The sequence below is a fragment of the Camelina sativa genome, chromosome 11 (genome assembly GCF_030686135.1).
Source record: "Camelina sativa cultivar CO46 ecotype springtype chromosome 11, ASM3068613v1".
Taxonomy (NCBI): domain Eukaryota; kingdom Viridiplantae; phylum Streptophyta; class Magnoliopsida; order Brassicales; family Brassicaceae; genus Camelina; species Camelina sativa.
Window position 1 is genome coordinate 4188251 of NC_141890.1, and position 11757 is coordinate 4200007.

Genomic DNA, 11757 nt, shown 5'->3' on the forward strand with positions numbered 1-11757 from the left:
TTATGCTCTCTCCGTAATTGATAGGGAGAACGAGGCATCACTTACTGTTTTACCTGATTTACTGGAGGAGCTTGATTCGATGAGCGAGGTCTGTGATTTTTAACCTTCCTTTCTCTGTAGGTTTATAATTTGTTAATGAACGTTCTCATTATTGTTTTTTTTAATTTTTCTCGGATATTCAGGAGGCAAGGTTGCTTACACTTATAGAAGGTGTTCTTGCTGCAAACATATTCGACTGGGGATCTCGAGCATGTGTGGATCTATATCACAAAGGAACCATTATTGAAATATACAGAATGAGTCGCAACAAGATGCAGAGACCGTGGAGGGTGAGAGACAAGACCACCTTTTTTTTTCTTTTCTGAGGTTCTTGTTTGCTAACTGTTAATCTAAAGCTGGAAATCTTTTGTTATCCGTAATATCAGGTAGATGATTTTGATGCTTTCAAAGAAAGGATGCTTGGATCTGGAGGTCAGCAGCCTCATCGACATAAAAGAGCGTTACTTTTTGTTGATAACTCTGGAGCAGACGTTATTCTTGGGATGCTTCCTCTTGCCCGAGAGTTTCTCCGTCGTGGGACTGAAGTGCGTATCTTTCTCGAGCTCTTCCTATAGTAATTAAATTTCTTCCTACTCTTCGCAAAACCATATACACTGGCCAACCGGTTCTTTTGTGAAATTAGTTGAGGAAACACTAAACAAATGACTATTATGATTCTTCAGGTTGTTCTAGTAGCAAACTCTCTTCCTGCTCTTAACGACGTTACCGCTATGGAACTCCCTGATATAGTTGCATGGGCTGCTAAGGTTTTCTCGGTTTAACTTTTGAATCTTTGTAGTGGTGATAATGTTTTTTCATGTAACTAACTCTTTTGTTCTGTATTCTTGAAGCACTGTGACATCTTGAGGAGAGCGGCAGAAATGGGAGGCTTACTTGTGGATGCGATGGTAAATCCGGGAGATGGGTCAAAGAAGGATTTAACTTCAGCACCATTGATGGTTGTTGAAAATGGATGCGGAAGTCCTTGCATCGACCTCAGACAAGTCAGCTCTGAGCTTGCAGCCGCTGCCAAAGACGCTGATCTTGTATCTACAAAAAAACCTTATCTGTTTTTACCTGACATAAACTTCAAACACATAAAAAGAGAGAAGCTTTGTTCATGACTTGATGTTTAATGATATTGCAGGTTGTCTTGGAAGGTATGGGAAGAGCACTTCACACCAACTTCAACGCTCAATTCAAATGCGAGGCTCTCAAGGTTTTTTACGCACTTGACAGAAAATTCCAAGTCTAGAATTGTTATTTAAACTTTTGACTGAAACCTTTCTCTTCCTGTTTGGCAGCTAGCAATGGTTAAAAATCAGAGATTGGCTGAGAAGTTGATAAAAGGAAACATATATGATTGTGTATGTAGATACGAGCCTCCCTCTCTTTAACAATGTTATGTATCATTGCTTCAACCTTTAGACTACTTTGTTCCAATAGTTTATTGGCTCACTGTTGTATACAGATAACTAAGCATTCGTCAAGTGGCATATGTATTTTTTACTGTATAAATTTGTATTTGAATGAAATAAAATCACTTGCTAAAGAGAATCATCAAGGTTCAACTACAGCTCAAGGAACAATAATGTATCAGTCTGAAATTTTAGCGAGCAATTTCTCCACCATGATTCTCTGCTGAGTTCCACTTAGAGATTCCGAGTTCATCATTGCATTGGATACAATAATGACTGTACGTGGAGCAGCCGCGTTTACCCAAACTCGACCATTTAAGCCCACAGCTATCTCGAATGAGAGTTTCTTTCCAAGAGCCTCGATGACCGGACATGTTGGTGAACTCAACAGCCTACAAGATATGAAGAAAGTAAGAAATTTTTTTAAGTCAAAAGAAGATAGATAAGTATAAGATATAGACAGCTCTATCTCACATTCTTGACAATTTAGCATAAGTTGCATTAGCTTTAGTCTTCTTCTTCTCTTCTCCGAATCCCACTCAGTTTTGCTCTTTTATATATCCTCTATCCTTGCGCCCAAAGGAAACTGGTGGACAGAGTCTCATTGCCTCACACAACGAACCATGTAAAGTACACCAAGTTATCCAAATACTCTTGGCTGATTCCGGTTCATGATGATAGTATAGTAAGTCAAGAGGTAAACTGACATTTCTCACGATGATGGGAGGTAAATTGACAATTTCAGTTATAAATAAATACAATTTGAGGAGATTTGGTTCGATAAGAGTGAAGGAGAATGTGAGAATATATGTGGGCAATTTTATAATTATACTTTCTAGGACTATCGAGTAAATTTATATTATGAGACATAATCAATATAAATTTGCCACGTGTTAATTTTAATTTTAGTTTTTTTTTTTTTAATGCCTTTCACACTTTTAATAAATTGGTCATGTGTTAAAGTTTATTGGCCTTATCATAAACGCACAACTTGGAGGAGACCACAGGGGCCGGTCATATGTTAGGAATTTGGGAACAACAACATTGTATAATGAAACGTATTTGAATTATCAAACTATGGGTATAAAAAGGTTTCGTAGATACAAGATCAACGTTTTGTTTTTTTTTTTAATTTTAAAATTTGGCCTCTAGGGTCGGCCCTGCTCATAATCGTTGCTGATTGCATAACTAATTTGATGATTGTTAACCAAATTTTGATAATTGTTGTTGGTGTGCTTCTTGATTCTCTAGGGTTTGCTGAAATTGATTTAGGGAGATGGGTAATAATGGTTACGCTACTGAACATCCACCTCTCAAGAAGTTAGGCCCACGCCGCCGCTATTTCCCCTGTGAGTTATACAAGATTGTGAATGATCCTAAAACGAATTCATTAATCTCATGGGGTGAGGAGGGCAAGAGTTTCATCATCTGGGATCCGCAGGAGTTTTCCAGAGATCTGCTTTTCAAGGCCCTTTATCTACTTTCATTTTCACTCTTCGAGACGCGGCTTAAGGCATTTGTAAGTTTTTGTTTTGTTATTTTCATATATATACATGCATATAAAGATTGTTTCTTGCCTTATTGATTTTTACATACACCTTTGGATCTTTTCAATGCCTTTTTTTTTGTAGGGGTTTAAAAAAGTTGACTCTGATTCTGCTGCCCACTTTGAATATGCAAACGATGATTTTGTGAGAAGTGAACCTAAGCGTGCTCTTGAGATACAGAAGCGCTACATGCAGCCTTTTGGACCAGCATCCCCTGCCTATAAGCCAATTATGATAGAACCTGCTGCTTTGGAGGCATTAATGAGTAAGCCGTCCTCCGTCTCACTTCTTCCCCCTGGAACTCTTGGCCCCATGCCATCATTGCAAGATCCGGTTGCTTTGAAGGCTTACTTTAACGATGCCTGGTACCGAGTGGTAGCTATGCCAAAGGATCCATTAAGCGCTCGCGAGAAAGAACTGGCTGCGTCATTGATGCCTGGTCTCAAGGACGAGATTATGCGCAGGAGAGCTTCTGTTATGGAAGCTTTGGCAAACGCTGGTCCATCAAGAGACTGAGATACCACTCTGTGATTTATATCTATCTATCACACTCTTTCTCTTTCATATATCCTCTATCCTTGCACCAGTAATATCTATGTTGGTGTCCTTTCCTCCCTACTTTAACTTCTCTTCTTTTTCTCTTGTCTTTGCAATTTCCTAAACAAAAATGCTCTGTAACCCTCTTATGATCGATCATATACTCTCTAGCTTTATCTGTTTCTAGGACATATCATTCTGTTTGCTTTCTGTCTGTTTTCAGAATGAATCCTTCCTTGTTTGTTTGTCAATTCTCTCATCTGCAGACGCAGGAACATGATGTTCTACGTTATGTAGCCTGACTATGAAAAAAAAAGTGAAAATAAGGTAAAAGCACTTCATCCCGATGCAGTAACAGAATACATGATTCTATTCGTCAAAATCGTAAAAGATGATAATAAAGTCCTCTACCATAATTATCTCTGCAATAGTTTTGTTACAAACAAAACATGATTTGATTTTAATAGTTTCACGCTAAACATCTCTTCGTAACTGTGATTCTGAGTCCGTGCTTCATCGACAATATAATACCAAGAACTGGCTCAATCTTCTGCCCTTCGACAACCTTAATGTCATAGTTTTGTAATATCTCCACTGCCACTATCTTCATTTGATTCAAAGCTATGTGCTTACCTAGACAAGTTCTTGGACCGGCATTAAACGATAAAAACTTGAAGGAAGGCTCATGTTTTATGCCTCCACTCTCAGTAATCCATCTCTCTGGCTTGAATTCCAATGCGTCTTCTCCCCAAACCGCTCGCATCCTCCCCAACGCATAAAGACAGATAACAATATTGGAGTTTGCATCGACTTTATGACCACTTGGTAACACATCGGATTTGATAGGAGACTTGCGCCCGAAGCAAACTGGTGGATAGAGTCTCAATGCCTCACACAACGCACCCTGTAAATACACCAACTTGTCCAAATTCTCTTGGCCATTTCCGGTTCTTGATAGATCCGTGTTGATGACCTCTTGGCGAATCTTGGCTACCACTTTTGGATTTTCAGAGAGAAGCCAGAAGAACCAAGAGAGAGCAGAGGCTGTTGTGTCTCTTCCGGCTATAATGAAAGTTAAGATGTTGTCTCTGAGGAACTTGTCGTCACTCGTATTCAAGAGCTTGTACTTTGTTGTATCTAGCTTTATGAAGGAAGTTAAAATATCCTCACTCTCCACATTGGATTTATCAATAACCCCTTGTGATCTCTTCATCTCTTCTCTCTTGCCTGATATGTATTTTGCACACACACGGTCAAAAGTTGCATTAGCTTTAGTCATCTTCTTCTCTTCTCCGAATCCCACCCAGTTTTGCAGCTTCCACAAGAATCTTGGTTTGACATGCCTGTACAAAATCCCTTCTCCAACATCGTCGAGGGCTTTAGAAAATTCATCTTCAGGCATTTCAATGGAGAGAGATCTAGGATCAGAACCGGTTACAAGGATTAAGATTATATCGAAGGTAAACCTCCCGAACACGTCTTGCAAGTCCACGGTCGTTCCTTTCTCTGCAAAATGATCAAGAAGGGGAACAAGCCCGTCCTTGAGTTTACGTGTCATGGTACTCATTGAAAACCTTTGAAATTCTTGACGATGGAGAACGGCTTGATAAGACTTCCTCAGAGTCTTCCATAGCTCCAAGTCCGTGGTGATGATCCCGTCTCCGAACACATCAAAAACATCTTGGAACGCCGGTCCCTTGATGTAATTTGAGAAATTTGAGGTCATTATATGATGAATGTTAGCTGGATCAACCGTGACCAACATATCCATCCCAGCAAACCGCGGTCCTTTGAATGGAAACGTCAAGTTAGAGATTTCGAGAATCTTAACGCTGTAGTCATAGATTCGGTGAAGTGCCCTGAGCAGAGCAGGGAGCATCCGGAGGACCGGCCAGTTCCTTCGGAACCGGCCATAAGGTTTCTTGAAGAGCAAGTAATGGAGGATAAGAAAGCCAAGGATCATGGCTACAGAAACTTGAAGTAGACTTATTGAAGCCATTGGAGTAAGGCGCTTGATTTTAAAACACAACTCTGTGATGGATACTTTGCTGCCACAAAGAACTGAATTTAAATGCACACACTTCAGGGGACTATTAACATAATTATTTTGAAACACATAAAATCTTGTTATGCATAAACTGCAAGGCGCGAGTAATGCATATATCATCAAATTAGAAACTAGTATTAAATTTGTCACTACACCTACCTTTTTATTTTTGTGACAATACACCTAACTTCTCCAATCATTTGAAAATTGTCATTATCTCCCTTTGGCCATTTGTAACTTTATCAACTAATTAAGCTTATTGAAGCCATTAGAGAATGAGCTGGATTCACGCACAGACTTCTGAAATATGAGCGCTTAAGGAAGTTCATTAACTTCTTCATCTCTGTCCAAAGTTGATGAATGTTTTAGCATTTAATACTCTCTACCAGTTACTGTTTCAATTATGTTAATAAAATTCCTGAAAACTGGAGAAAGAAAAGCCTTCTGTTGATAATAATTCTATACGAGCTAGAACTGAGTTCAGAACACAAGAAAGACTAAGTATATGCAACAGAGGATAGTGCAATACAATTATACAACAAACGTACTCAATACACATGTTTTTGCCTTATGTACTCGTCAAAAGGGGGTGGTCACATGTGTGTATATATATATCCATTACACATCACTCAGCTTCAACTAATTTGCTTCTCCAAGAGACCAACCGTTTTGTATTATAAAGCGACCAGTCCTTTGATTAAAGAGAAAAAAATGGCAGTCTATCCTCAGGTCAAAGCAGCTATTGTTATACCTATCACTTTAATGTCTCTGTTGATGCCTCTACTTTCTCGTCACCATTTTCCTCATTCACATCTTCGTTGGTTTTTGAGTCTTTCTGGAGAGCACGAAGCATTGCAGAGTTCACCTGTTTTCTCAATTTCGCGTTCTCAACAAAGATGTTTGCCAGTATCTTCCTCAGCTCGTCCTCCACAATTCTTGTTTCGGTATCGATGCTGAGAGATTTATCGATATCTTGAGCAGTAGCATTTTCATCAAACCCGGCCAGTAGCTGAGCCTGAAAATGGTCTACATCGTTAAAACTTGTAAAATGCACATTGCGACATTTTTTATAGCAATGCTTCACTAGTGCTGCGAAAACCTAAATATTCTACACTTAGAATTAACTTTACGCTGATGCATATATCAAGACACAGTTGAAAGCAACTCCTATACGAAGAAACCTTGGATGTCCTAAGTTGAGAAATGTGAAGTTAAATGAGAAATAAAGCAGAGATACAGCAATACCTCCTCAATTTGATCATCAGATATTGACAGCAAACGCAAAGCGTCTGATACTGCAGTTGAGTCCTCTGCGAAGTTACTGTTTCCGTCCACTGAAAAATTCAAGTTGTACTCTTTAAGCCGGTCGTGGAGAATCCTGCAGTCACTAAGCAGCTTTTTTCTAGCCGCTACAGTGTTCTCAAGTAGTTCTCTTTCCTGTTGGAGTAGTTTCTGAAAAGTGCAACATGTCCCAGTCTCAGTTGTGTTGTCTCTCTTGTTACGATGCATAGTCATGCTGCCAAATAAGAAAATATATTTAATACTATACAAGGCAGAAATTACCTCGGCTTCAGTTTTATCTGTCAAAGATTGTGTCAGCTCTTTCTCTAATTCCACATGAGAACGCCTCAGAGATTTAACCTCTTTGACAAGAACTTTAATATCTGCTTTTGATTTTGCCTCTAATTCTTCATATCGCTTAGAGAGGTCCTCTAGTTGTTGCTTTTTGGCATCCAACTCTTTCGAAAAAACATGTCTTTCAGAGATAGTTGACTGTTCAGTGGGTTCTGCATGTGAGCTCCCATCCTAGTGTAATAAGTTGCATCAGCGTGCTTCTCTAAAAGAGGGAAATTGGTTGCGAAAATAATTTTGTTGACATAGAACTATTTTAAATCATACCTCTCTTAATTTTAACTTCATTTCCATCTCGTAAGATTTTTGTCTAAGTTCTTCCATATCCCACTGCATCTGATTGAATCTTTCCCTCTCGCTCATAATAGCTTGCTCCAAGTTCTCTTTGCTTCTCTGCTTAGTAGTTTCAAGTTCCCCTTCTAGATCATCAACCTGAGCAGTAAAAAACGGCATTACAACTCTACCATTCCCTTTAAAAAAAAAAATATAAGATACGTATGTTTATAACTACAAATGAAAAACAAAAACAGTATTCGATGTTACTATTCTAATTGTACCTTCTTGTTCAGGTAATCTTTCACGGCTATCTCTTGATTTAGTCTTGCTATAAGATCTTCCATATCTGTTTTTGCATTAACAAGTCTCTCATTCGTGGCTAACAAAATTCTGTTCAATTTATTCCGAAGCTCCAGTGGAAGAACTATTTGTGCACTACCCTGCCTCTCCGGGTTACCAGCAAGCCCAGATCCAAGTGATACAGCAGGACCTCGGCGTAGATCCAGGTAGCTATCACTGCTTGAACTTAGGAGACCAGGTGTTGATGTTTCACCAGTGTGTAGAGCAAACCCATCAGCACTCTCAACAGAAAGCTTTCTATCATGCATTACTGAGTGAGATGATTCTGGTTCGGAAAGAAGTCGTGAGCCATTGTTAGCAAGAAATACACCTTTAGAAGCATTTCCATTATACACATCCTTCCCTCCTAGGATATTATTGACATATCTTGAGCGAGCTTTACGCTTGGGAAAGTCTTCAAGTTGCTCAAGAATAGTTTGGCTCATTGAAAGTCCCTCGTCAATGTTGGACATGCTGAAGTTAACGAGCTTCTCTATTGGATTTGTAATATCCTCATCCAGGGTTAGATCTTCGGTGCCAATTTCAGAAATATCATCCTGTCCTAAACTTGGTGATCCAAGCTCAGATGTTTCATAAGCAGTATCACTGCCATAGTCAGATGTGAGAGAACTCCCACCCGCATGAAACAAGCCCAGACTTGGGTGAACCAAAGGAGACGAAGTTGTGCTATTTCTATCATTATTGGCATCAGAGGCATTCTGATCTACATCTTGGCATGCTGGAAAAGCAAGATCATGTTAGACTCTAATCACATATTACAGAACTGACCAATGCACGACTTAAGTGCATACTGTAATAGCTCATACCAGACCTAGCAGCAGCTTCTAGTTCAAGAAAGGATGCAACTACGACACTTCTTGCCAATTCTATATCAGATAATAGCTTCGTTATCCACTCCTCAAGAGAGCACCTTCTCTGCAACAAGGTCACAGCTTGTGAAACAAATAGTTTGCACGAATAATTGTAATTTTTCTGCTGGGACATGGCTTTCCATATATTTTACACACATGAAGTCTACCAAAGAACTGGAGGAAGTGGAAAAAATAGCACTAAACAGAAAAGGTATTGAGAATAACAGCAGTTACACAAGTGACCTCATTCAGTTAGCCCCAAAAAACAACGCATACCTCTTCTAACACTGCTCTGCTTTTCATACGCAAGAGCCCTTTGGGGGGAGCTGACGGAAAACTTTTTCTAGGAAATGTTCTTTTAAGCTGTAAGGAAAACATGAATGTACACATGCCATCAACAACATTACATTTTTAATCATACAGAACAAAACGGAGAGTAGTATAACCCTTATATTGAAGGAGAACAAATACTTACATCGGTTAATAGCTTAAGAAAATCATTAAATCTTCTCAACACTCCTCGCATTGTGGTAACACCTTCAGGGGATTGCAAACTTACTTGAACCCTGTAAAACTGTTCCACTAAAAAATGTCATATATCAACTAAACATTTATGACAAATACAACAAAACTCTTCAGCAGCACATTGGAGCTAATTTCATTGTTCATGTTTAAGTTTGTTGATTCTAACATATTTTCAAGGTATGTAAAATGAAAATTCAGTAAAGTAGATTACCACTACAGGGTCTGAGTTTCTCGACTTTGGAAGGACGATCCAGGAAGGTATAGTGACACAGTAACTCCATCCGGTTCGTGGATCATGAGGCCATACTGTATCTCTACCACTCTGCGCCAAAAAAGAAGATAATAAAGTTTGCAGCTTCCAAATAAACAGCATATTAAAGTTTCGAATTTTGGAAACATAAGTTAAGAACTCACCCATTTGCGCGGGGGAGGACTCCAATCCATTCCCAATGGAAGCGGCGATGTACCGTCATGCCTGTGCTTCGGCGGACTCCGTCTCTGCATCACCACCTACTTAACTCTACCTATCTCTCCAGTTCTCCAAAATCAGAATCTGATATTCCGATCAGAACCAATCGGAGGCGCGGATCGAGCCAGTTAATTTCCCGATCGGGAAAACCTCGAATTACGCAATCAGAAATCTGAGGATAAGGATCGAAGAGTAGGGTTTATGAATGAGGATCGTCGTCAGATCGAGAAGAGAGAGAGAGAGAGAGAGACACACACAGAAGAAGAAGAAGGGAACAGATGGCGTCTCTCAGGGTCTTCTCTTCCTCTCTGGGTTGAATCCTAACGGACCACGGCGATTAACGGCGGTGTTGTGACGTCTACTTTTAACGGAAAAGCCGATAAAAAAACAACAACACGTGATTTGACGGAGGCGCGAAGCTTACCGTGTATTTATTATATGTAAGTCCCACCTTCTTCTTCCCGTAAGATTCGTTCGGTTTGGGTCGGTGACGGAACAATGTCCAGAGTGCCATAATCTCGAAATAAAAATGCTAGAATGCCATAGAAATATTTTTTAATTATTTTACTTTTTCTTTTTAATTAAAATTTATTGAAAAAACCAAAAACTCATCTAACATAAAATTTATTAAAATTTACCTAATATTTTGTCCCTTCGTTGATAACGTAAAACAAAATCTTATATCTAGAAAAAAAAACTGACGAAATCGAGAGAAAGAGATGGATGTAGAATCATACAAAAGAGTGAAGAAAACTGTTGAGATCTCAGGTGTTGATGGTGTTGAATCTGCGCAAAGGGAACCGATGTATCTGTGTTGGCTTCAAATCCGATGAAGATCGGGATTACATGTCGTTTCTTTTTGCCATCGGAGATAGAAACAGACTACAGCGGAGGAAACCGTGGAGAGGTTAAAATCTGGGGTCGACGGCAGAGAAGCGATGGAGAGAAGTGATGGAGAGAAGTAATTGAAGGTTGATGGTGCAGAATCAGCGACGGTGGCGACGTTAAGGTTTAGAATTATAAGTGGTTTTGATTACAGTTGTATCCGCTGTATATATCATTTGTACTAGTTGTACTTTTATATATTAGTTGTTTACGTATTCTTTATCAGTTGTACGCTCGTTGTATATATCATTTGTACTAGTTGTACTGTTTTATATTAGTTGTACTAGTTGTCGTATTCTTTATCAGTTGTACTCGTTATAATATTATATCTCAGTTGTACCAATTATCTTAGTTGTTCTATTGTACCAGTTATCCAATTTTTCTATCAGTTATTCTAGTTGTATTAATTTCTTTTAGTTGTACTATTTGTCTTTGATTTTATTAAGGGTAATTTTGTAATTTCATAATTTTTATGGCATTCAGATTAAACAGTGACATGCCAGATTAATTTTTTTCAGTTTTATGGCATTTTAGCCTCGCCCCCGTCTGTGACTCGTGTACCACGTTTTGGTTTTTGAGTTGGGTTTATCAGGCTCATTAATCTAATGTACATTGAACTTTTTGTTTGGTTGGGCTCAGCTCATTTAGCCATTATCCACGTCATTTTCATTTTTTTCTGCCATTATCTGTGCTCTATTTTTTTTTTCTTTCCAAAAAGCCTTTTTTTTTAAACAACAGAGTAAAAAATTGACTCAAACAAACCAATACAAAATAATATTATTTATATAGGTAATTAAGTGCGGAATTGAACGAACACATCGCACAAGATTATCCATTTTACCATTCTGAGATCGTGGAATATAGTATAATGAAAAAAATGTAAACTCCTCTTTATTCATCTGTATGTACTCCAAATAAGGCGTAAAACCTGGCTACTCAGAAGACGTAAAACATGGTCATTTAAAAGGCGAAAACACCATTTTCACCAAATCGGAGGTTTAATATACATAATTTAAAAAAAAACACAAAAAACCTCAAAAGACTAAAGAAAAACTAATTAGTATCACTTTAAAAATATCTTATTATTCAAAAGTTACTAATCTCCATAATAATTTGGTAAACAACACAAACTCTTTCAGATATAACATGTAAAAATTATATCCTTCATATC

General features: G+C 38.5%; 3 protein-coding genes and 1 pseudogene across 5 annotated transcripts; 2 read left to right on the plus strand and 2 right to left on the minus strand.

Annotated features, from left to right (window-relative positions):
* The first annotated feature begins 79 nt into the window (after nucleotides 1–79).
* LOC147933611 (pantothenate kinase 2-like) lies at nucleotides 80–1436 on the plus strand. Its single transcript, XM_087472266.1, has 7 exons — nucleotides 80–88; nucleotides 183–329; nucleotides 426–584; nucleotides 723–806; nucleotides 891–1085; nucleotides 1187–1258; nucleotides 1344–1436. The coding sequence occupies exons 1-7, from the start codon at nucleotides 80–82 to the stop codon at nucleotides 1434–1436; spliced, it is 759 nt and encodes a 252-aa protein (XP_087328392.1).
* Nucleotides 1437–2439: 1003 nt separating this feature from the next.
* LOC104721613 (heat stress transcription factor B-2b-like) lies at nucleotides 2440–3732 on the plus strand. The gene is made up of 3 exons (XM_010439639.3): nucleotides 2440–2548; nucleotides 2709–2976; nucleotides 3089–3732. Exons 2-3 carry the CDS (start codon nucleotides 2734–2736, stop codon nucleotides 3518–3520), a joined length of 675 nt encoding a protein of 224 aa, XP_010437941.1. The 5' UTR covers nucleotides 2440–2548; nucleotides 2709–2733; the 3' UTR covers nucleotides 3521–3732.
* Nucleotides 3733–3864: 132 nt separating this feature from the next.
* Nucleotides 3865–5671, minus strand: LOC104721614 (alkane hydroxylase MAH1 pseudogene; annotated as a pseudogene). The gene has a single exon (XR_015571770.1). The product of XR_015571770.1 is annotated as an alkane hydroxylase MAH1 pseudogene (transcript).
* A 343-nt stretch (nucleotides 5672–6014) lies between these two features.
* LOC104721615 (PX domain-containing protein EREL1) lies at nucleotides 6015–10800 on the minus strand. Of its 2 annotated transcripts, XM_019233195.2 has the most exons (13): nucleotides 10439–10800; nucleotides 10126–10233; nucleotides 9959–10021; nucleotides 9647–9873; nucleotides 9444–9554; nucleotides 9183–9281; nucleotides 8984–9070; nucleotides 8663–8771; nucleotides 7778–8574; nucleotides 7488–7652; nucleotides 7152–7394; nucleotides 6834–7040; nucleotides 6015–6603 (listed from the first exon to the last, which is right to left on the minus strand). In XM_019233195.2, the coding sequence occupies exons 4-13, from the start codon at nucleotides 9734–9736 to the stop codon at nucleotides 6343–6345; spliced, it is 2169 nt and encodes a 722-aa protein (XP_019088740.1). In that variant the 5' UTR covers nucleotides 9737–9873; nucleotides 9959–10021; nucleotides 10126–10233; nucleotides 10439–10800; the 3' UTR covers nucleotides 6015–6342. The 2 variants fall into 2 exon arrangements, with proteins under 2 accessions (XP_019088740.1, XP_087329978.1); XM_087473852.1 differs by lacking the exon at nucleotides 10439–10800 and having other exon boundaries at nucleotides 9959–10233.
* Between the last annotated feature and the right edge of the window lie 957 nt (nucleotides 10801–11757).